A 25745-nucleotide genomic window follows, 5' to 3' on the forward strand; every position below is an offset into this window, starting at 1 on the left:
CCATTAAAATTATAATTTATAAATAAAAAAACTAATTAAAAAAATGAAAAAACTATAGTTTTTTTTTATAAATAACTAACCATGTTCTTCCACATTATACTGCGTTTATTGTTATATGAAATTAAAAATAAAGTTATCTTTTATTATTTTATAAAAATAAAAAAAAAAATATTTTAATACAAATTGCCTGAGCTTTTCACTTGGGCAAGTAGAGTGTTCATTATATGCAATTACTTTTCATTTAAAGGGATTGAATTGCCTATTGTCCAGGGGGCTTACTACATTGGAAGTGCTCTAAGCGTATGGGGGGAGTGTTAAGCCTTACAATGGGTTTGCCATAATAATGTTATTTAACTTTACTTTTGACGATAATTAAACCTAATAGCTATTACTTACTAGTGAAGAGGAATACTAGTAAACAAACAAATTGTCGTTTTCGTTTTACAAAACAGTTGTTTAAAAATTATTTTGTAAAGTGTTGCTAAACAAGTTTACAACTAGATTAGTCATGTTATAACACTAGAGCACAAGAGTCACAGCATTTGAATGAGTTGACATCATCCTCTATCTCCCAATTCTGGTAAATTCGTATACTTGTTGTCGGTGTATTATTATGAGAAACTTTGCACTTCACCACTACCTAAGTAGGCGACGAAATTCTCACAAAACCCTCAACGCATCCACTTTAGCAGCATTACCAGTACCTCCTCCTCCTCCTCCTCCTCCTCCTCCTCCTCCTCCTACCTTTCCAATTCGAACCAAAAGGCGCGCTTTACTCGACCTCTTACAACCACGCGACCACTCCGACAAACCCATTTTCTACTACAACGCAATTCATGCCCAGATTCTCCTCTCCGGCTTTCGAGACGATGTTTTTCTTGCTAATCTTCTCTTGCACTCCTATGCCAAATCTGGCTCTGTTATTTACGCGCGGAAACTGTTTGATAAAATGCCTGAAAGGAACTCGGTTACTTGGTCTTCCATGGTTTCTATGTATACCAAGCATGGTAATTATGAACAAGCATTGCTTATGTTTTCGGACTTCTGCAGGAATTCCGATGGGCACCCGAATGAGTATACGTTGGCCAGTGTTATCCGCGCTTGTACGCAGTTGGGAGGGATTGATCAAGGTGCCCAAGTGCATGGTTTTGTTGTCAAGACTGGTTTTTATCAGGATGTTTATGTGGCTACTTCTTTAGTCGATTTTTACGTCAAAAATGGCCATATAGATGAAGCTGACCTGATTTTTGAGGGTTTGAACGTGAAAAGTGCAGTTACTTGGACCATAATGATAGCAGGGTATGCAAAATGTGGAGAAAGTGAAGTGTCCTTGAAATTGTTTTACCAAATGAGAGACACCGATGTTCTTCCTGACAAATATGTTCTGTCTAGTGTCCTGACTGCATGTTCTGCGCTCAAATTCATTGGAGGCGGCAAGCAAATCCATGCTTATGTGCTTAGAAGGGGAACCGTAATGGACGTTTCAGTGGTTAATGTGCTTGTAGATTTTTATACCAAGTGCGGTGAAGTGGAGGCAGCAAAGAAGTTATTCGATATGATTGTAGTCAAGGACCTCATTTCGTGGACCACGATGATAGCCGGGTACATGCAGAATTCATTTGAGCGGGAGGCTGTTAAGTTATTTTCTGAAATGGCCGGATTGGGTTGGAAGCCGGATGGATTTGCATGCAGTAGCATTCTTACTTCGTGTGGTTCACTTGACGCTCTTAATCAGGGGAGAGAAGTCCATGCGTATGCTATTAGAGTCCATCTTGTTTATGAAGCTTATGTGAAGAATAGTTTGATTGATATGTATGCAAAATGTGATTCCCTTACTGATGCAAGAAGAGTATTTGATTCAATGACTGATCATAATGTTGTGTCTTACAATACGATGATCGAAGGATACTCAAGACAGGATAAGCTGTCTGAAGCGCTGCATCTTTTCAATGAGCTTAGACTTAGATCGTTCCAGCCGAGTCTCTTGACGTTCGTCAGCCTTCTTGGTATCTCAGCTGCTTTATTCACGTTGCAGTTGAGCAAGCAAATCCATGGTTTGATCACCAAATATGGGTACTGTTTGGATGTATTTTCTGGCAGTGGTCTGATAGATGTTTATTCAAAGTGCTCAGGTATTAGAGATGCTAGACTTGTATTCGATGAGATGTATGAGAAAGACATTGTAGTGTGGAATGCGATGTTTTGCGGATACACGCAACAGATGGAAAGTGAAGAGGCTCTTAGACTGTACACAGAATTACAATTATCGAGACAAAATCCTAATGAATTTACTTTTGCAGCCCTAATCTCAGCAGCCAGTAACCTGGCAAGTATGCAGCATGGCCAACAGTTCCATAACCAGCTCATTAAGATGGGTCTTGACAGTGATCTGTTCGTCACAAATGCCCTTGTGGATATGTATTCCAAGTGTGGAAGCATTGAAGAGGCTTGCAAAATATTTAATTCAAAAGTTTGGAGTGACGTTGCCTGTTGGAATTCCATAATATCAACATATGCTCAACATGGAGAAGCAGAAGAAGCCCTTCTGATGTTTGCAAGAATGATGAAGGAGGGAATAAAACCCAACTATATCACATTTGTGGGTGTGTTATCAGCTTGTAGCCATGCTGGCCTTGTGGAAGATGGACTTCGCCACTTTGAATCAATGCCTCAGTTTGGGATTGATCCAGGAACTGAACATTATGCTTGCATAGTGACTCTCCTCGGTCGTGCTGGCAAATTATTTGAAGCTAAGGAATTCATTGAGAAAATGCCGGTAAAACCAGCAGCAATTGTATGGAGGAGCTTGCTCAGCGCGTGCACTGCTGCCGGTAATGTTGAATTGGGAACATATGCAGCAGAGATGGCAATTTGGAATGATCCAGTGGATAGTGGATCATATATCTTACTTTCAAATATTTATGCATCCAGAGGTATGTGGGCTGATGTCAAGGCGGTGAGGGAAAAAATGGACAATGATGGGGTGGTGAAAGAAACCGGCTGTAGTTGGGTTGAAGTGAATAATGAAGTTCATACATTTGCTGCAAGAGATAGAACACATCGTGAGGCAGATCTAATTTTTTCAATTCTAGACAATTTGATTCTGCAGATTAAGGGTGTTGGTTATGTGCCTGATATTACGACACTTGTGATGAATGACTGAGATGAGACATGGTGTGGTAATGCTCAGTGAAACGGACATTATGAGCTCTTGATAAACCATGAAATGAAAATTTGCACTGTGCATCTTTTTGAAGTGAAGCTTGAGCTTGACGGGAGCAAATCTTGGGCTCCTTCTGATTGGCTAGTTTATCAGAATGTGAAAAGCAGAAATTTCCTTGCGATGCCATTTTGATGAAACGGAGCTGTCCTTGGTCAATTTTTGCAGTGATTGCATCTTGCTTTACAGATGTGTCTCCCATATCTTGCATAACAGACTGGCTGGAAATTACTGCAACAAGGTTACTGTTGATATTCCATTTACAAGTGATGCTTCCTGGATTGTGTATACAAATGACGTTATATCTATATGAATATTTTTATTTTCAGACTCATTGACTTCACTCTTGGTTTACATATTTTTGTGATGTCAATTTCTCCTGTTGTGATTTCCGATACCTTACTTTGCAAAACTTCAAAGCATCTGATTGCAACTTTATTCTCCTCAGGAAAACTTCATCCACTAAGGTGAATGATATTGCTTCAAGAATTGCAGAAAATGTTAGAGCGGCCGTGGAAGCTACTAATTCCCTGCAGCAGGAAGTAAAACCCTTTTTTAATTACAGTAAGCAAAATTCAAAATGAAGGTGGCTTCTAAAACCCATCCCAAGAGATCCCTCAGATGCTTCAGTTTCTTATATTTTGAATTCTCTTGGGTGTCCATATACATTTGATTCCCAGGGCCTTATGTCTAAAGGGGAATGCAGAACTTGGTGAAAGTATGAATGTTTCAAGTGATTCTGAGGAAGGGTCTGCTTTGCTGTCCAAGATGGTTGCAGTTGTTTGCGAGTAACACTTGTTCTGCCCTTGTTTAGGGCATTTGGAAGGTTCCTTCCTTCATGTTCTCTCTTACCTTTCATTCGTGCTCGCGAGGTTTGTGGATAAAATTAAAACCCATAATCCCTTCATCTGTGATAAATTTTAATTTGAAGAGAGTTCGTCCTATAAATATTTTATTTCACAGGAATTTTGAACGTCCTTTGCCTTTAAGGATGTGTAATTGCTGGTACTTGAGACTTTACATTGTCAGATGCAATGTGCTGCTCCAAAAGCTGCTCGTATGTGTGGACAGTTCATATCTGGCGCAGCTAGAATTGGCATATGGTTTTGCATTGTTTATGTTAGAATTTGTTGGTTTATAGTTAAGCTGTGCGGTGACAAATTTTCACGTTCTAATACTCTTTCTCGTACTTGTTCATAGATTAACTAACTAATTCATGTGCTATTACCAATAATGAAGGATTTTTCTCGTCTTTCTTACCGTCTTTTATAGGGAGGAGATTCGTTCAATAGTATGCTTCATTGATTCGCAAAGTTTTTAACATTGTTCAATTGGATTTCCTGTTGGTTTTGGTAATGAATGAATGGGTATGCCAACAGAAATTTTTCTCCTTTTTTCTCACACCGCAGGTATTTTCACAACTACGCCTATCTGAAGCCTCAGCGCATTCGGGTTCGTTTTCTACCAGGATTAAGGAAGAAGCAACCCGCTTGCAGGCAAACGCTGGATCACAAGTCCCGTTTAATAAGCTGGTCAAGCACATTATTGCAGGGAACTTGATCTGAAGAATTTTGCTTATCTGGGAGATGAGGTTCAAACTTGAGTGAGTGAGATTACTGCACAAATAGTTCGTGCTGATGGTCAAGATGACATCTACTTTCGGTCATGTATTCAGAGAGATGGGCTCATTCCTAACCACACATATATTCCCCCAACTTAACCACCTATTGCTATGTGTTGCGTTTTTATCACAAAAATCTCGGTGTTGTAGGAGTAGAATCATACACATATATTGTATTTTATTTTCTCAATTGCCCGATGGGAACTTACATTCAACACACCCCTCACGTGGGACCATCACTCAGTGGGCAACACTTGCAACCAATCCCACATCAGACTTTAAGCGTAGAAACGTGGTGTTACATTAAAATTAGTAACTTGGGCACAACATGGACCCACAAGACAATCGAACCCGCTCTGATATCATGTCAGATATCCAGAGAGACGAGCTATTGGCTCAATCTGAAATTGGTACTAGGCGGAATATTCTGCAAAAATCAAAGTTAAATGTTGCACAGTAAACTAGTAAGATGAAATAGTCAACAAGATACGAGTTTGTCAGATATGAAAATCATAGTTCCAAGAAATAAATTTGATTGACTAGTATGTACCATTGTACAACCTTATATTTCACTTAGCTGGAGTAGTCTTCAGCCTTTACAACAAACAGTTAAAGGAGGAAACTAAATGAGAATCCAAAGTAAGGTCTAAATGAAGAATTGAAACTAAGATCCAGACTATGAGCAATGTAAACCTTTTCCAGGAATGATGTCAGTGAGTTAGCACAAGACTTAATGTATGAAAAAAGGTGTATGCAGCTAGGGTTTTAGAAGAACAAAGAGAGGCTCGGGGAGCCCAAAACAAATGAGCTTCTAAGAAGATGTAAGCAAGTATTTTCAGGGATAGTTTTATAAATATTGTATGACAACTTTACGTAGAAAATGCTTGATGCTTCTAGGAGATTTGAGTTGGAGAGGAAAAACAAAGACACTCCCTTTTTGAAGATGGATTTCCAACCCAAAATTAAAAACCCACAACCCTTTTAAAACAACTATATTTTTTCTGTAGTAGCCAAGTACACTACAAGACATGTGCCAAATTGTTCCCATCTTGCATGTAAAATGTATTTTTTCTGTAGTAGCCAAGTACACAACCTATGTGGGTTGTCTTGAATTGTTCCCATCTTGCATGTAAAATGTATGCATAAATTGGCTAGACTACTTCACTAATTAGAATGCATAATAAATTTAGATGTAAAATGCAAATGCATATTCTAAGGAAAATTGATCTAAATACTAGATGTGGTACATACTTACAAGATTGACAAGGAAAGCCAAAACAACTACGTCTAGACTACACTAATATTGTCCCCTCACAACCACCTATTGCAAGATAGGGTTTTATCACAAAAGAACCGATGTTGTTAGGAATGGAACCACACACTTATATATTGTATTTTATTTTCTCAATTCCCCAATGTTGAACTTATATTCAACACTTCCCTTCACGTGATTTCACCACATAGTGGGCCACAAGTGCAACCAATCCCACAACGGACCATTAAGCGTGGAAGCATGGTGTTACATTAAATCAGTAACTCGGGCACGACTAGAACCCACAAGACCCACAATCTAAACTGCTCTGATACCATGTCAGATATTAAGATAGACGAGCTATTGCTCCAACTTAACCACCTATTATTAGGTATTGAATTTTTACCACAAAAGGCCTCAATGTTATTAGGAGTGAAACCATACACATATATTTCATTTTCTCAATTTCCCAATGTGAAACTTAAATTTTAACACCTTGTAATGCAAAATCAAATTGCAAATGTGTATAAGCTTGAAAGTTGTGAAATTGATGCAACTCATTGCATTTCTTCCTTCTTAGAGAACTTGAGATTGAAGAATATTACAGAAACGAGAGATACCTTTTGTTGCAGGAAAAAAGGCAAATCTTCCAAATCCTCACCATTTATCTCTCTAAACAGAGGAGACGGGGTCACGGGGATTCGAATTAGTAAGAAGAACTCAATACTCTAGCTAGCTACACTAAGCCTAGGTGTGCAGATTTTCTCCAATTTAAAATATAAAAAAAAATGCAACCTTCCAAATCATCCCGTTCTTAATGATAATCTAATATTGGAAAAAGAATGAATCTTGCTTATGTTTACAAGTGATTGGTCCAATTCCATCTTACTATTGGTCTAATATATCTTGTTTTTATGTTTCAGTAAATAGGTTATAAGTGCATAATGACTTTTTTAATAAAAGCTGTTTCTTTAATGCAGATAGTGCTTTACCGCAATGTCAGAAAACAATAATGCCTATGCTCCTTGATGCGGGTTCAATTCTCACCAATCATCTCCTCCTAACATTTAACAATTTAGCTCCACTAACGCTATCGTTTAATAAAATTTGAGAGAGCGGTAACAACAACCAGAAGAGTCACCAAAATTTGAGCAAGGAGCGGCAAAGAGGGCACTCAAACAATTTCCTCTCACTGTTTTTTTAATCAAATTCAAATCCAACAGCTGTACTTCTGGAGTTTCAAACCAAGGTTAAATTAATTATACAAAAAAAAAAAAGAAAAAAAAAACATTTTACCATGGTTCTACAATGATATAAGGCCCTATTTTGGTTTTCACAATTGAATGCCTAAAAATTCATAACAAAAAACTGTTTCGATAGTACTAAAATAAATTCAAAACAAAGTGCACCCAAGTTCAATTCCATGGTACAAAATCTATGAACACTTCCTCTTCCAAAACACCGCATACACAATAGAGCCAATCCATGCCGTCCCTGAAGTGAATTTCTCGACATCTTTCTACAAGAAACCAAATGGAACCATGATTTGAGAGCTCACACATCACGTGCAAAATGCACCTACCACCCTTCATGCAGACACTTTGTTTCGTTCAGCTGGAAACTTTGGCGGCGACCTTTCCTTGAAACCTATCATCTTATTCAATGCACCGATGTAGGCCTTGACACTAGAGACAACAATATCCATTCCTGCCCCAATTCCACTGCCACCAGAGGACAATACAGAATTTCATACTGTTGCTAGGCGAATAGAAGAAGGTATTTGAAAAAAACAGCTGACTTCTAGACACCAAACCTGAATGTCCGCTGGACTGATTCTCCAGTTTGAGCATGAGTAACCGTATGACTGTTTTCCAGTCGGATTACCACACGAGTAGTGGCAATTGCATCAATTCCTTCTGTTACCGCATTCATAGAGTACTCAACCAGCGTTACCGGTTCCTGCTATGCAAAGAGTCAACAAACTGTTTTACAACACACAGGCAGTTAATGTTGTGGTAGCACATATACAGCTTATGGGAAAATAAAGTTTCACAATATAAACAAATTCAACGATAAGTTGTGTGATCATCATCGTCCATCATTCATCTTCAGTGACAAAAATTTTTAAGTCATAAACTCATCGAAGCAGACACGGCAAGCTAGAAAATTGTCTTCAAGAGTAGTACAAGTATATTGCAACAAAAAAATTTCAAGCATAAAAAGTAAATAAAATTGCAGTGGTGAAAACTAATGGTCTTATCAAACCTTCACAATCAGATCAACAGCCTTGTAAGCTGAATCTACGGGACCTGTTCCAATTGAACATGCCACATGTTCTCTCCCATCAGCATCAATTAGTTTAACAGTTGCTGTAGACAGACCAAGAGTTCCACAGGTAACCTGACCATCCACAGTCCAAGTACATTAGAGACGATTAACTCTTTATAACTCATGGGGCAGAAAATGAACATGGAAAAACACTATCTCGAAAAACCTGTAGATCATGAAGCTTCCAGACAACTTCTGGCTGAAAAACTTCATCTCGCACCAATGCTCCGAGATCTGCATCAGTTATACTCTGGGATACCAACAGTTCAAAAAATGAGTTCAAACAAGAATATCTTGATGCACCAAAACAGGATATAAATATGTTAAATATTGATATGTGTCAGAGTTTATTCGGTCAAAAATCCATCTTCGCTGCGCATCTGAATCAATTCGACAGTTCCCATGCAGATTCCAATGTTTCAGAGTCTCGTCTTTCAAGAAAAAAAATTACCATACGTCGACAAAAGAGGAATTCAGGAGAGGGAATAACTCATCTGACAAGAAGTTTACTGTCTTAATGGTGTTTGCGTAGGATTTTTTAGGAAAATTAAAATAACAAGCAATATCTTTTGAGGTTTGACCACTCTTTACTATGCCGGTCCATACCACCAAAATATTGGCCTATATTTTCGTTTATGGGCAGGACAAACCAATATTAGAGTAGCTTATTCAAAATTAAGGTTTACTATTGTACCAGTTGAAACACAGGTAACCCTTGTTTTCCCAATATTCACCGCAAAATCTTCAATAGCAAGAAATGCATTGGTAGCATCAGAGCAAACAGGCACTAGATATTGTATAAATTACTTGTTAGGCAAGCAAATGGTGAAGGTGATTTTCTCCTCTACGGGCTTATTAGATGATATAGCGATATCCTTAATTTTACAACAATGAGATGAATTTGTCAGTGTCCAATAGCAATCAACCCAAAACTCTCCCATATGATGGTCTTGCTTAGGTGCCAACGGTACAAACAATTTCACCTATAGATGTTATATATTTATCATGGATGGACAGCTTAAATAGCTTACAGGTTTGATCAATGCATTATTATTGATTCAGCATTTCCCAAGACTTTACTCACAGTTTTCTCAGTTTACAGCAATCTTCTGTTGTTTCTGTAATATTTACCAATATTCACTTAAACATGGCTGAACAGTAAACCCCAACTACCAATATTTGTACAAGATCAACATTTTCATCCTTGCAGTTTACAAGTTACCATATAAGAGAAGCATACGTATTAAGTAAACATGGGGATACTGTTACACCTTTAAATTTACCTTTTTCTGTTCGGCTACAGCTTTGAAACGCTCGAATATAGTAGCAAGTTGATCATTCTCAAGCTCATAGCCAAGCTACCAATAGTAAAGAAGAGCATAAGGGAGGTGCATGAATGAAACTAACAAATTTAATAGATATACGTTGCAAAGAATGAGACTCATTGCATACCTCTGCAAGTCGGTTTCTCAAAGCATGACGTCCACTGCAGAAAAAACATTACACCCAGAACAAAAAGGAAACAAAAATTTACTATTTTGAGGGAGTAAACGAGTTGTCACACGTAAAAATAAGTAAATTCCAATAAAGTAAATGACTGTTCATCCATGTTTAAGTGAAAAAAAAAAAAAACCAAATCATGCTTTTTGTCTTATTGAATAACTAGCAGAGGCTTCAAGATTCTTAATGAGCTCATTCTTTCTTGATAGATCTTGAGCTTTGGCTACACTAATATTTCCCCAAGAAATAGAAGAACAGTACATTAAGAGAATAAAGGGCATGTTAGCGCAATCATGGTAGCATGACATGCATAAAGTGGTTAATTATTATACGATAAGAACTCACATTAAGAAGCCAATGGAGTCTACATCCACGAACTTGTATTTATGGATTCACAAATTCAACTTAACAATCTACCAAACTGCAACTATTCAGATCCTTCCCTCCCAACCCCAGGTCTTTAAATCTGAAAGCATTGTATTGATCCAGTCTAGGTCAACACTGAAGTGAAAGTGTACAACAACAACAACAACAACACAGCCTTTTCCCACTAAGTGGGGTCGGCTATATGAATCCTAGAATGCCATTGCCCTCGATTCTGTGTCATGTCCTCCGTTAGATCCAAGTACTCTAAGTCTATTCTTAGAGTCTCTTCCAAAGTTTTCCTAGGTCTTCCTCTACCCCTTTGGCCCTGGACCTCTGTCCCGTAGTCACATCTTCTAACCGGAGTGTCAGTAGGCCTTCTTTGCACATGTCCAAACCACCATAACCGATTTTCTCTCATCTTTCCTTCAAACTGAAGTGAAAGTGTGATAACAAAAATATGAAAATAGTTGGAAGAAGAAGGTCCAAAGTCTCAAAATAAAACACAAAAGATCAAGGCTCATTTGGTAACAAATTTTAATTTTGGAATCTGTTTGGATTATAAACAAAGATTTTGAAAAGAGTCGGATGTAAAGAAGATATTAGGGAATTTATATGGAATCATGCATATACACCTCCCCTGTAAAAAGGATAATAATAAAAGAAAATTAAATATTCTTCAGCCCTAAATAAAAAATTCAAATGAAATAAAAACTGAAACAAAAAAATGAAAACAATATCAAACAGTCCATTACATGTTGAAAGTTTGACTTGAAAGAAACAATTTGTTGCATCTTACAAACCAGAAGAGAAGCAATTTGTTGGAAAAAGTTAACTTGATTATGAAAGTCAAAAGTTGAAGAGCAGTTAAAGTTGCAAAGCTAAATAGTTCCGAAGATTAGCAAATTCAATTAACTATCTAAACCAAATCAAAAAGTTCTATAGGAATTATAAAGATTAGTAATAAAAAAGTAAAATATTAAAGGAAAACTTCAAAACTTTGCATTTTAATTTTTAAGCAAAAAAACCATCTGATAACTTTACTTAATGATAAGGACAAAAGAAAGAAAAATAAATAAAAAATACATAGCCCAACGCATGCAACACGCACACCCACTCCCTTTACTTTGTAGTATGCTCTGAAAATTCTACCATCATCATAGATTCTAGTTGCTCATATATCACCACCAGATTCTAACATATATCAACAGAAATATACTTTCTTTTAGTTGCTCATATATCATCACCATATTCTAGCATATATCATCCCACATTCTAACATATACTGGGCGGAGGCCCAAATTTACATTTCTATGCTCTGAAACTTCTACCATCATCATCACAAATTTTGTTCATTCCTTCTGTACAAAATTAATTAGAAATCTGATGAACGCTGGGCGGAGGCCCAAGCCCAACAAAACTGAAAAATGCTACTGCAGATTGTAGGTGGAGGAGCATATTACAGAGCACTTTGACGAATTTGGACAATTTTGGTATTTGATTATTTGATGGATATTTTTGTATTTGATTTTATTGATTTGATTTGTGTTATTTTTCAATTTTGCAGAGGAAGAATGTGAGATTGTAGGTGGAGGAGAAGAGGAAGCTGCATATGCGCGTATAATGAAAGAAAATTAAGTAATTGATGTAGAAAGCTAAGAAATTGAAGATATTCAGAGAAAATTTAATGAGAATCGAAGAAAAATGAAGAAGAAAAGGTGTTTGGAAGGTGAGAAAGTGCCAAGAAAATTCAAGTGGAGAAGTGCCATATTCAGTTTAAAAAATAGTCAGTCCACGCCAAGCTAAGATCAGTTTCAAAAATAGTGCCCATGTCCAATTTTTGAAATAGTGTAGTACCCGTGTTCAGTTTCAGAAATAGTGTAGTACCCATATTCAGTTTTAGAAATAATTAGTGTTCAGTTTTCAAAATAGTGTTCAGTTCCACAAATAGTGTATTACCATTTAGTTTCAGAAATAGTACAGTACCATTAAGTTTCACAAAAGTGTAGTACCATTCAGTTTCAGAAATAGTGTGTGTGATATACGCTTGTGCGTGTAGGTTTTTTATTACTTTTTCTATTTTATTTTTTATTAGACCCTGCATAAAGCGGGAGCCTTGTGCACTGGGTACGACCTTTTTATTATATTAAACTTTTGACCTTTTCATTAAAATTTAAGTCCTTTCATTAAAATTTAAGAATTTTTCGTAATTATAGGATGATTTTTGGTTAAAATAAACTTTAGCCTAAGCCCTTTTCATTAAAGCTCCCAAATATTAATTGCATAACTTCTGGTGTGATCATGATGAAAAAGCCACTAAATTGGTCTTGGTGCACATAAATAAGATACTAGTAACTGAGAGGGATGCTCTAACATGAACTTCACTGCCTGTTTATAGTAATTCAATAGCCAGCTTCACAAACCATGGTTCACTTACGATACGGATAGAACACACAATTCTCAAGGTTTAGTTAACACCTCAGCCAGCCACCAAGAAGGACGTAGAAAATTAAGAAGCTATTCCTTAGTAACGTGGTTATTAATCATTCCAATAGGAGGAATAGAGTGCTTACTTGTTGCATGTTGTGTTTATCAATGCAAGATACCATACAGGTAAAAAAAAAAAGGTATTCAAGCCCACATATTAGAATTAGCATAACAGGAATACAATACCTGAGTTTCCCAAGAACAATACCAGCTTCATTGGACCGTTCATACCCAATATCTTCAGGAGATATAATTTCGTATGTACCTTTGTGCTTAAGCATTCCATCCTACAGATCAGAAAGCCTTTTACAAATACATATTAACAAACTCAATGTATAATCTGAAACATGGAAATTAGCAAAGACATTTAGGGGAGGTGTATTCAATTAGAACTTTGGTGGACTTTAAAGACCTTTGATGGTGATAACTAAAGAAGCCATGATTGTGTTTTGGGAAGATGGGAAAGATGAATGTAGAAAACATGTCTGTAAAAGTTAATAAAACTCTATGTCATTCTATCACAACTTTTATGGAGTCTATTAAAATTATTTTTCAACAAAAACCAGCAGTAGAAAATTTGTGAAGTCTACAAAAGTCTGTATAATTACAAATTAAATACACCTCCTTTAAAATAGACAAAGTCTGTTTCAGCCATAGAAAGAATCAGCAGGTTATATGGGTTAGGTAGATGATAAGCCATCAAATCGACAAACCTGATGGATACCACTTTCATGTGCAAAAGCATTAGCTCCAACAATAGCCTTGTGTGGCTGCACATGCAACCCAGTGTACTCTTCCACCTAAACAAGCAAATCAATCAGTAAGAAACTCTAAAAAAAGGACTAATAGTAATGGAGGAGTAACTGGTTGAAGTTCCAAAAGCAGTTAACGAGATACCATCTTGCTTGTTACATAGATATGCTTAGTATTGATTCCGGTATAAAGGCCCCCAAGAACTTGCTCCCCGCGGCAATTTAAGGTCAAGACAACCTGCATATATATTCGATTAAAATTGTAATATAAAGGAAAACAAGAAGAGCATATGAAGAGTAACATCTGCAGATAAATGTTTTAAGGACCGAGTCAAACAGTATAAAACAACGTAATACATTTGAAGATGATCCATGTTGCCCCAGAAACATGAAGAAGCCATATTCAGAAAGAAAATTTTAAGGTCCAGTCATATTTCCTAACGAAGAATGCAAATGACACAAAGCAGATAGTTTTGGCACCAATTTACATAGGAAAGCATCAAATTAATCAGTGAATTCTTATATACTGTTGGGTAACAAGATGGATGAGAATGTTGTAAGATGCTAGAAACATGTAGCACAGAAACTTATCCCGAAGACTTATTCAAATTGTATCAGCACAGGACATGAATAACTCTGTAATATCTTCGAACACGTATCTGAATCTTTCTAAATGAGGTTAAAATATAAAAATTAAAACCCAAAATCACAAAAACATCAGTTCCAAGACTTCTCAACTGCCAACTTTCAGAATTTCTACAAAATCTTCATATCCTTCAGTTGCTTCCAAGGATTCCGGCAGCTCCCATTAGACTTGATATAAGAAATCCCACCAATTTCTGCTATCCCATATTTACTTTTACCTTATGCCACAAACCATCCCTTTCCTCAGGAATTCTCCATAGCCATTTGGCAAGCAGCAACTAATTTTTGAGCGTTAAATCCAAACCCATCCCTCCATCCTCTTTAGCTTTACTCACCAATTTCCCATTTTGCCAAACAGTCACTGTTTCCTTCCCATACACTGACCACATGAAGATGCACATTCCACCTTCCAACTTAGCAATAATTTCTAAGCCAGACATCTTGGAGGAAATTAGCAAGACATCTTGGAGATGTTATTTGTTGCCAATAACAACATGAAATTTAAGTGAACACTGTTGGCATCAAGTTCATCAAAAGCACTTTATTTGATAAAATTTTCAAATTCAACTACACAAATTAATCTGGAAAGTATGCAAATTTATGTTGCTGAAGAAGTAACCCTCACCTCCTCTAATGAAGCATTCCCAGCCCTTTCACCAATGCCATTGATTGTTACTTCCAATTGCCGAGCACCTGCACATGCCCCCTGGACATGGATGAGATAAGATGTGAGTGCATTGTGTTATTAATTAGGAGCGTAATAAGAACACCGAAACATAAATAAAGGCATACCGCTAAAGTGTTGGCAGTAGAAAGTCCAAGATCATTTTGGCAGTGAGTAGAAATGATAACGTTGTCAATTCCAGGGGTATTAGATTTTATGTCAGCAATCAACTGACTATATTCTTCTGGCACATTATAACCTACGGTGTCAGGAATGTTCAAAGTTGTTGCCCCGGCCTTTATAACTTCACCCAAAATCTGATATAGAAATTCCCTTTCGGATCTGGTAGGGTATGGGAAAAGGAAGATGAGGAAAATCATACTCAGAAACACAAATATAAGCTTAATAATTTGCAGAAATGATACCATCAACATACACGGGCAAACGAAAGCATATAACCATTTTCTTTTCCTAACAAACAAACCAAGTAGGCTTTCTCGACAGAGATCCCAAAACTACACTACAATACACTAGAAACACATGCTCAAAGATATAAGGCTCATTTGGAAGTGTTCAAAATGACTGAAAACGTTTTTGGGTTCTAAAAGCAGTTAAAGTGATGAACCACCTAACTTGTATATACACTAAGAATTGGTTTCAAAAACATTTTCACCAAAAGCGCTTTCAGCTATTTTAAAAGCACTTTCAAATGAGCTCATCCAAGGTTGAGTCAAAGTTACAAGCTTACCGCCCGGCATCTTCGGGGCTAAACTCAACATCATCGCATCCCAACTCCCTGGCAAACTTGACCATGTTCCTCGCAATTTCAATCACCTGCTCCTTGCTCTTCCTCAGTTTGTACTCCAAATGAATGGGACTGGTGGCAATAAAAGTATGAATCCTTGGCCTTTTGGCGTACTTCACAGCATCCCATGCCGTCTGAATATCGTTTTTATTGCACCGTGACAATCCACAAATGACAGGAACATAACCGTCCTTGTCAACTGCATTCCCAACCTCCTTTGCAATCATCTTCACAGCCTCGGCATCGTCTTTGGAAGAGGCTGGGAAACCCGCCTCGATTATGTCAACCCCAAGCTTTGCAAGCTGCCGAGCAATGTCGAGTTTCTCTTTCGAGGTCAAGGAGGCACCAGGGGACTGCTCACCGTCGCGGAGAGTGGTGTCGAAGATGCGGACGTAGTTAGGGTCGGAGATGCGGTTAGGGATGTAATCAGGGCGGCGAGTAGGTTTGGGGTTGTCAGTTTGAGAGCAGAGAATGTGGGGCTTGAGGTGGTGGGGGTTAGAGGTGGTGTGGAGATTGGGAGGGGAAACTAGAAAATTGGGGGTCTTGGGGTTGTGCAAATGTGAGCGGAAGAGGAGTTGGGATTGGGAGCTCTTGGGGATATTGATGGAGGAAACGGTGGCTGCCGGTGTTGGTAAAATTTTAGGGTGCGTGCAGACAGTTGCCATGGTTGAAGTTGGTTCCTGGTTTGAGCAGAAGAAGCAGATCCACGGGTTGCGATGCTATCGTATGCTATGCAAGCGGCGGCTAGTGGCTAGTGGCTAGCTAGCTGTTTTATTATTTCCTTTTAATTTTTTACCCTTACCCTCGTGTTTTTTGGGATTCGGATTCTCCCTATTTCCATTTCCATTGACAGCATGTTCATCCCTAAGGACTTTGTGTCAGCATCCAGCCCATTTATCCACTCCAGTGAACAGTAACATATTCCAATGAACAGTAATAGGCCAATGCATCTTCACCCCTAAAAAAATGCGCTGGCACCCAATGAAAAAATGCGCTTGCACAAACGATCTCCACCCCTACAAAATGCGCTGACATTCAGCCCATTTAAAATACTTTTAAATTTTTTCTAAAAGAATAAAAAAATAAAATAGTTTTAACTTCGGATAGGATTTTTAACTAATCTCGTCACGTCACGTGTCATTATTCGGACGTACTATTTTGTGAATAGATTTCCGCTAAGATTTTCAACCAATCCCGACGCGCCATGTGTCACTTCTGTTTTATAATAATTTAGCAAAGATTTCAATAAGATTTTCAACCAATCACGTCATGTCACGTGTCATTAACCGAACGTACTATTTTGTAGATAGATTTCCAATAATATTTTCGACCAATCCCGACGCGCCACGTGTCACTTCCGGTTTATAATAATTTAGACAAAATTTCAATAAGATTTTCAACCAATTACGTAGTGCCACATGGCATTATCCAGAACCTCATCCTTTTTTTTTTGTCCATATAAACCCTATTGTGAACACGGAAAATTCCTGAAACGAAAGAGACAAGAACGAACGCGCACAAACAAATATTAGGTATTTGATGATTTTGGGTTACAATCTCTCTCTATTTTGATCCTCTGATTCGATCTCCGTAAGGTGTGTATTTGTGGATGTGTGATTGATCCAAAGAGCCGTTGGGCTTGATCTAAGGATGAACGTTCTTCAAGGGCCGTGGACTTGATCTTGAAGGTGGATTTGAGCGGATCTTCAAAGGGGCTTTTGGGCTTGATCTTTGAAGAACAGTGATGAACGGATCTCCAAGGGCTTTTGGGCTTGATCTTGAAGAACAGTGATGAACGAATCTTCAAGGGCTTTTGGGCTTGATCTTGAAGAACGGTTGGATGTGTGGATTTGTCGACGTTGTTGATCCAAAGGGCCGTTGGGGCTTGATCTTGGATGAACGGATGATGAACGATGGTGCTTTCTTCAAGGGCCGTCGGGGCTTGATCTTGAATTGGTGGATGGTTGATCCAAGGGCCGTCGGGGCTTGATCTTGGAAGAACGATGAACGATGAACGAAGAACGCTTTCTTGATTCTTCGGGAACCTGGATGCTTGAGAGCTTCGGAGTTTCAAAGCTTCAGGGCTTCAAGGTGTAATATGAATTGGTCCCTTAAATGAATGAAATGGGCTTGTATTTATAGAATTTTCCAAGGCCTAATTTTGAATATAATATCCCGGATGAAATAAGTCGTTTCTGCCAGGTGTTGACACGTGTCCTATTTGATGACTTTTCCAACTCATTTCAATTTTCGTTGAGTCACACGCTACGTGTAAAATTTATGTAATACATGAGCGTTGACACTTTGATTTATCGGTCAACATTTATTTACCGAAATTTCGATGTCTACAAATGCCCCCACTTCAAGGCACGTCGTATACATGTGCTTGTCACGTGTAGGAGATGCGTTTTGAAGTCCCTTATTGTAGATGTCGATCCAAGGGCCATCGAGGCTTGATCTTGAATTGGGCTGGAGATTTCTTCAAAGGCTGTTAAGGCTTGATCTTGAATTGGGCTTGAGATTTCTTCAAGGGCCGTTGAGGCTTGTTCTTGAACTTTTGTTTGAAATTTCTTCAAGGATCGTCGAGGCTTGATCTTGAAGGTTGAAATTGGGACACAAGGAGCTTCATGTGGTAGATGATTTTTGGCTTTGGTAGTGGATGAATCGGCACGTATTTTGTTGCGCTTGTTGACTTTCCACAGCTTTGATCTTGAACTAGGTTTTGATTCAAGGGTGGTAAACACTTGATCTTGAATCAGACTTGTGATTTCTTCCAGGGCCGTCGAGGCTTGATTTCGAATTTGGCTGAAAGCTTCTTCAAGGGCCGTTGAGGCTTGATTCTTGAAGGTTGACTCGAACACATGACAAGCAGGCACGAGGTAAAGGTGACAACCTGTTTCTTTGTTCAATCTTTCTAATTCACACCTGAGCGGTTTGGTCAACGGTATGATCTTCAAGATTGATGAACTCTTCTTCCAGTTGGTGACTTGATCTTTAAGGATTCGATTCAAGGGTGGTGAATCGGCACGTGCAGCCCACAACGCCTAGTAAGTCGACCCAAGAATTTGAGGGTCAAAACAAGTTCACTGTCCTCAGGCAGATGCGACATCTTCTCGAGTTCTTCATCTCGGACTCTTTCTGCTGAGTTGACTGTGCATGCTGCATTCTTCTCTGCTTGTTTCTTCAGGCAGATATGGCAGCTTCTCGAGTTCCTCAGTTCGGACTCCTTCTGCTGAGTTGACCGTGCAGACCGCATTCTTCTCTGCTTGTTCCTTCTGCACCTTGTCTCCACATGCTGCAAGGTATCATTTTCACTTGCCTTATCTGTTCTTCAGGCAGATGTGGCAGCTTCTTTGAAAGTACAGCAGCAGTGGAAGGCGAGTACTCGAGAGTAGTGCTAGGTAGGCAATCAGGGAAGGGTTCCAAGCAGTCGGTTCCTTACCCGAGTTTGAGTGGAAGTTCCGGCATATTGTTTTCTTTATCCTTGTCTTTGTAGGTAAGAACAAGGACAAAGGAAAGGACAGGGAGAACGCATGATATGAGATACTCTTGCTTTCTACCCTGGTGATATGAGATACTTTTGCTTTGGAGTCATTGGCTTGCAGAGGTACCCCAAGGAATAAGGAACACTGAGTGACTTGAGAGGCTTCGTTGGGAAGGCATTCTTGGAGATGAAGAAAGGTTCCGTATGTCTGCCTTGCTATGGAAGGTGAAGGTAGACAGTTATAGGAGGTCCCTTAATACCTGTAGAGGTACTATTCTTTCACTCGTGTCGGCAACTAACGCGTGATTGAACAGTAAACTTCACGTGTTTTCTCCTTCACCGAAAATCTTCGACAAATTACCCGTGATTTGCGCAAAGTTGAGTGTGTATACGACAGGCGATGACGCGGCTGAAAAAGACTGGCGCCTCTTTGATATCTGGGATTGGCGCTTCGACAAATTACCCGTGATTTCCGCAAAGCTGAGTTTGCGTGTGACGGGTGCCGACGCGTCTGGAAAAGCAAGATGCTTCTCCGATTTCTGAGCTTGCCTCTTCGATTTTTGAATGGCCTCTTCGAATTCTGAGCTCGCCTCTTCGATCTCTGAAATCCCGTCGAGTGCTGATTTTTATAGAGGCATGCAGTTCGTTTCAAAGCACACTTGAATTTTCGCTTGCAGAAACTCCCTTCTTGCACTTCTGAGATCTTAATCTGTTTGACCTCTTCTTTCTTCAACACCTTTGAAAATGTCTGGACCATCCGACCGTCGTTTTGATTTGAACCTTGGTGAAGAGGCAGTCCCGCCGTCTCCCGACAACATATGGCGCCCCTCATTCATATCCCCTACTGGTCCTCTTACCGTTGGGGATTCGGTGATGAAGAATGATATGACCGCTGCGGTGGTGGCCCGGAACCTTGTCACTCCCAAAGATAACAGACTGCTTTCCAAGCGGTCTGATGAACTGGCTGTCAAGGAATCTCTGGCCCTTAGTGTGCAGTGTGCGGGTTCCGTGTCTAATATGGCCCAACGCCTATTTGCTCGAACCCGTCAAGTTGAATCATTGGCGGCAGAAGTGATGAGTCTCAAACAGGAGATTAGAGGGCTCAAGCAAGAGAATAAACAGTTGCATAAGCTCGCACATAGCTATGCGACAAACATGAAGATGAAGATTGACCAGATGCAGGAATCTGATGGTCAGATTTTACTTGATCATCAACGGTTTGTGGGTTTGTTCCAGCAGCATTTACCTTCGTCTTCTGGGGCTGTACCGACTGCTGAGGCTTCAAACAGTCAACCTCCGGCACCTCCTCTTTCTGGAGCTCTGCCGAGTTGTGAGGCGCCACCTGATCGTCCTTGAATATCCCCTCTTGTAAATTTGATTTGATTTGATTTTTTTTTTTTTTAAGGTATGTATAATGCAAATTTATGTAAAATTTTCAGAAAAATAAATAAAATGGACTTTTATTTCTCTTAATGTTTTTTTTTCTTTTTTTTTTTGCACATTGTGCCAGATGCACCATCCATTTTTTTTTATATTTTCCTTTCTTTTCCCCTGTTTTATTTTTTTGCACATGGTGCCTGAGCACCAAATATCAAACAATTCTTTTTTTCTTTAATCATGGTGCCAGACGCACCAAAGATCAAACCCTTTTTTTTTTATTTTATTTTTATTTTTGGGCCTTTAATCATGGTGCCAGATGCACCTCTCCTTTTTTTTTTCACGTGGTGCAATCACCACTTTGCTCCACCATCCCCTTTATTTATTTATTTATTTATTTATTTATAATATATTTTTCTGTATAAATTTGGGTGATGGGTAGAGGATGAGAAGACAAAGCCGACGGGTTCTGCAAGGAGGAGGAGAACGGCGCCGCAGACGAGGAGGGTGAGAAACCGGTGAGCTGGGGGAATTTGCAGGGAGCGGAGCAAGGATGAAGACGACGATGGTGCTTCGAGATTCACGACCGGCTAGTCGTTTGACAACGGTCTTTGATGTTGTTGGCGGCTGCGAGGCAAGAGACGGAGGAGGTCCTTGGGTGTGTATTGATAAACCTTGGTTTTGTCAATCTCATTCAAGGGCGGCAGCCATGGCGGAGGTGCAGAGGAAGAAGCTCCACCACTACCTTTACTGAGCACAGCCACTAATCACAACCATTGAGCACAGCCATTGCACTGCCTGCCGAGCACAGCCATTACACACCTGTTGGGTGGATTCATATGCAGCATTGCCCTTGGATCTGGGGCAGCTAGACTCATCAAAGTTGTCGGCGGTGGCGGATGGAGAGCCGGTGCCGCGGCTCCATGAGAGAGGCGTTGTTGGGAAGTGCGGGAGATGGAATCAGCGCCGTTCATGCCGCTTATCCTCTGATGCGAGACGCCACCGTTGAATCTGGAATCGGACGACGCCACTTTGGAGCGTGGCATCCTGACCCCTGAGATCTTCAAATTTGAAGGCAAATGAATTTCCAAGACCAAGATAAGGATAAGAAAACTTTCCATCAGCTCCATCAGAAGCAATCACTGTAGACAATTCACTTTGAGTAACACAATCATCGGGTGGCTCCAAAGCAAGTGCTGAATCCCAGAATATTTTTTTTTTCATTGTGTTTGCCATATTTCATCTCCACTAGTGAATGGAGCAATTCATCACAAAGAATGCAACCAGTGTACAAGGTCTCTCCGTTCTCCAAGGGTGTCGTCTTTTTATTGAAATCCACTTCTAAGATTGTGGAGTCACACTCTGGACACCGCTCTAGAGTAGTGGAAATTTGGTGAGCACCTTGGGATAGGAAGACAAGGAAATTGCACATGTTGCAGCAGAGTCGTTACTTGGGAGCACTCACAGGGTCTAGAATAAGTGTTCCGCTACAGTCCGGGCAAGCACAGACTCCTTGGGCTATCAAAGAATGCCAACATGTGGGGTGTGGGCAGAGGAAGCATGGCATGCCGGCTCCTTTTTGGCTTCTTTCTTGGGCTCCTCCTTGATCTTGCCCTTAGCAGGCTGGGCAGGCTTCTTTGCAGATGCACCTGGTGGAACTGAAACAGCTTGCTCGACATCACCCAGTACCTTTTTGAAGTTTGGTTGATTGACCAGGGTCCAGCAGTATTTCTCAACATGCGGAAACTCTGAAGTGAAGCTCTTAGTCATGACGTTGGCGAACCCCACGTACAAATTGCATACGACAACAATGTCAGCAAGGGTTACAGAATGCCCAACTAGGTATGTGTTTGAAGCAATATGGGTGTTCAAGGCACCTAGTGCTCTCTTCAATGCAGTAAGCCAAGTAGAACGCTCACACTCATTCACTTTGACAGAAACAGCCTTGTGCCGGGGACCTACTGTGGACACTCCGTTTGACAATGCAATTTGGAATTGAATGTCTCCAATACCATGTGGCTTGCCTTTATCCTTTACAAATATAAGAGCAACAGCGTCTGTAAAGTATTTTGCACTCCCGCAGACATTTCTAGACTCGTTCTCACTTCTATATAGAAAACGACCTCTTTCACCACCCACAATGACAGTTTCTGCAGGCATAGTATAATCCAATGCATCAACAATCGGTTTCATGTCAAGAAGCCCATCTCCAAACATCATAATTCCAACTGGGGATGTGCAATCTGAAACAGACGTGTGACGGCGTGCTCCTGCGTCCGCTGCACCGCAGCAGAGGAATTAGAGCAGGGACGGCGCCGGACTCGCCAATCAAGGCGTGATTGTCGGCCCGGTTCTTCGCTAAAAGCCTGAGCTTGGCAGAAACAGATTGCTTCAGGGCAAGCGACGGCGATTGGAGGCCGTCGACGCAGATCTTGACCGTCGGCTGAAGATCCTCCGGTGAAATGCTTTCGATGATTTCGGTCGAGAAGTTCTCCCTCTGCAAAAACCCCTGACATGGCTCCGGTTCCGGCGCAGCCTCGGTTGATTCGGAGGTCGGCCCGTTTTCCGGCGACGGCAAGCTCGCGAGTCGTTGCAATTCTCCCGAGATATCACTGCTGCAGGCAGAGAAATCGCTGAAGGCTTGGGAGAGCTGGAGGTACTCCTCGTCGGAGGAGGCGGACTTGGCGGCGGAGCTGTGGGTGCGTAAGGCGAGCTCGCCGAGGCGCATGTCAACGACCGAATCAGTTAGGTTCTCGGAGACAACAGGCGATCTTTCGGCGGCGAAGGAGGTTCGGGAGTCCAGGTGTGAGTCGTGAACTCGTCGTGGTTAGTGGATCGCGTTTTTGGTTGTTGTTGTCCATGAGAATCGATCAGGACGATCCGCCGTGGAGTGGTGGATTGTAATCCGCCGTGAGAATTGAGCATGAATTTGAAGGATGAGGGAGAGAGAGAGCTGGGAAGGCTTCTGATGATCAGGCCGAATCTGCCGCTGGGCTTGGATTTTAATTGATGGGCTGATGAGAAATGGGTTGAGAGAGACTTGGGGAGCTGGATTTATGGCTGGGCTCATCACGATTTCAAGCCCCAATTAAATGATTGCTGCGCCTTCTAGATTTTCTAGCCCAAGAACTTTGATCCATCCACTTCCTTTTTTTATTTATTTACTTATTTATATATATATATATATATATTTTTTTTTTTTTAATATATGTAAATTTTTTTTTTTTTTAAGTACATAGTAATAACATATGTATTCTTTTTTTTTTTTGTAATGAAATTGACTTTCATTAATAAAACCCTTATTTTTTATTTTGATGTGACTGAACTCGAAATTGAATATTCAAGCTGCCTACGTACCCTTCCAAAGAAGAGATCAAGTCTTAACGTAGTTCGAATACATTTTTTTTTCTTTCTTGGTATTTTCTTTTGGTGCCGTTTGCAGTTTCAACTCATGCAGACAAGGAGTGTTGGCGTCGTTTGCAGTTTCAACTCGTGCAGACAAGGAGCATTTGGTGCCGTGTTGCAGTTTCAGCTCGTGCAGGCAAGGAGCTTTGGGTTGTCGCCTTTTAGGCTCGTGCAGACCAGGAGCGTTGGTGTTGCCTTTTATGCTCGTGCAGACCAGGAGCTTTGGTGTTGCCTTTTATGCTCGTGCAGACCAGGAGCTTTGGTTCGTGCAGTTTTAGGCTCGTGCGAACAAGGAGCATTTGTTGGTTCGTCAAGCGATTTGAGAGAGTCGTTCCTCGCAATCTTCATAGCAATGAGCCTTGACCGAGTGATTGAAGAAGTCTTCGGGTAAGAAATCACGCATCGTGATGGGGATGGACGATCTATATGTCGAAATTTCATCATCTTCAACACGTTCACGTTGCTTTGAAGGTTGACAAGAGCTGCTTTGCCCCCTTTCCGATTGGCGGACTTGTGGAGGAGACGTATGCTTCTTGTGCAATTTCTTAAGAGTGACTTGAGTCCATCCTTCAATTTTGCTTGTCTTGGACGATGCCCCCAGCGGTTGAGGTGAAAACTCTGAGTCGGAGGAGCCAGAAGTGAAGGTGGTATAGTTTGACTTCACCACATCGTCCAGATCTAGCTCGATGATTCCTTTCTGAGCCAACTTCATGATGAGATCTTTCAGCACGAAACATTTTTCTGTCGGATGACTGATGAAGCGGTGGAATTTACAGTACCTTGGACTGTTGGTACGATTCATCTCTTCCGGCCGTCTGCACTCAGGCAAACTGATCACCTTTTTGTCTAACAGGTCATCCAGCATGGCAACTACATCAGAGTCGGGGAATGGATAAATTTTTTTCTCAAGCTCCTTCAAAGTGCGTCTACGCATCTCTTGATCACGAAAAGCTTCGGTTTGAATCGTCTTGCCTCATGTGGAGATTTTGACGGGAGCTGTGTTGACCGTCATCGCTTCCTTGGTGGGTTTCCATGCAGCCTTTTCCACCTTTGTCCCAAGAACTTTGTCGTTCTTGTAGTCGGCGATCGGTTATTTCTTCCCATGATGAGCGATGCTCAACTCCATGTCATGGGCGCGAGTGGCCAATTGCATGCCTTGGATGCACATCTCGAAGGTCTGTGGTTTAATGCCTTGAAGGATGTATTGTAAACCCCATTGCATGCCTTGGATGCACATCTCGATTGAAGAGGTTTCCGAGAGCCTGTCTTTACAGTCGAGGCTTAGAGTGCGCCATTTGTTGATGTAGTCAATGACTGGCTCGTCCTTCCACTGCTTTGTGCTTGTTAGCTCTAGCATGCTCACAGTGCGGCGGGTGCTGTAGAAGCGATTGAGGAATTCCCGCTTCAATTGCTCCCAACTGTTGATGGACTCAGGCTCCAGATCCGTGTACCACTCAAAGGCGTTTCCTTTCAGCGAGCGCACAAACTGCTTGGCGAGGTAGTCCCATTCGGTTCCTGCGTTGTTGCAAGTTTCAACAAAGTGGGCAACATGCTGTTTCGGGTTTCCCTTTCCATCAAATTGCATGAACTTTGGTGGTTGATAACCCCTCGGCATCCTTAAGGCGTCGATCTTCTTTGAATACGGCTTTGAGTACAACCCGGAGGTATGTAAGCTCCCTTCGTACTGTGACTTGATGGTGTTGGTGATCATCTCCTGCAGTTGCTGGATAGAAAGAGATCCCATGAGTGCCGCTGCTTGGTCTGGCTTCGGCTTCGCATCGTTTTTCTCCACCTGAGGCTCCTCTTCTTCGTCATCTCTTCTCTTTAGTGGATCATTCTCTA

At 40.5% G+C, this 25745-nt stretch overlaps 2 protein-coding genes across 5 annotated transcripts; one reads left to right on the top strand and one right to left on the bottom strand.

Moving 5' to 3' along the window:
- The first annotated feature begins 516 nt into the window (after positions 1 to 516).
- Positions 517 to 5056, top strand: LOC126631176 (pentatricopeptide repeat-containing protein At4g39530). 3 transcript variants are annotated; one of them, XM_050301482.1, is made up of 3 exons: positions 517 to 3461; positions 3669 to 4092; positions 4630 to 5056. In XM_050301482.1, exon 1 carries the CDS (start codon positions 614 to 616, stop codon positions 3161 to 3163), a length of 2550 nt encoding a protein of 849 aa, XP_050157439.1. In that variant the 5' UTR covers positions 517 to 613; the 3' UTR covers positions 3164 to 3461; positions 3669 to 4092; positions 4630 to 5056. The 3 variants fall into 3 exon arrangements, with proteins under 3 accessions (XP_050157439.1, XP_050157387.1, XP_050157319.1); XM_050301430.1 differs by having other exon boundaries at positions 4184 to 5031; XM_050301362.1 differs by having other exon boundaries at positions 3669 to 5031.
- A 2211-nt stretch (positions 5057 to 7267) lies between these two features.
- Positions 7268 to 16400, bottom strand: LOC126631364 (2-isopropylmalate synthase 1, chloroplastic-like). 2 transcript variants are annotated; one of them, XM_050301535.1, is made up of 12 exons: positions 15581 to 16400; positions 14961 to 15174; positions 14794 to 14874; positions 13669 to 13761; positions 13485 to 13571; positions 12958 to 13058; positions 9874 to 9907; positions 9693 to 9779; positions 8588 to 8671; positions 8359 to 8493; positions 7907 to 8052; positions 7268 to 7814 (listed from the first exon to the last, which is right to left on the bottom strand). In XM_050301535.1, the coding sequence occupies exons 1-12, from the start codon at positions 16300 to 16302 to the stop codon at positions 7682 to 7684; spliced, it is 1917 nt and encodes a 638-aa protein (XP_050157492.1). In that variant the 5' UTR covers positions 16303 to 16400; the 3' UTR covers positions 7268 to 7681. The 2 variants fall into 2 exon arrangements, with proteins under 2 accessions (XP_050157492.1, XP_050157521.1); XM_050301564.1 differs by having other exon boundaries at positions 9705 to 9779; positions 15581 to 16399.
- Positions 16401 to 25745: the final 9345 nt, after the last annotated feature.

This window comes from Malus sylvestris, chromosome 1, assembly GCF_916048215.2.
Source record: "Malus sylvestris chromosome 1, drMalSylv7.2, whole genome shotgun sequence".
In the NCBI taxonomy this organism is placed as follows: Eukaryota; Viridiplantae; Streptophyta; class Magnoliopsida; order Rosales; family Rosaceae; genus Malus; species Malus sylvestris.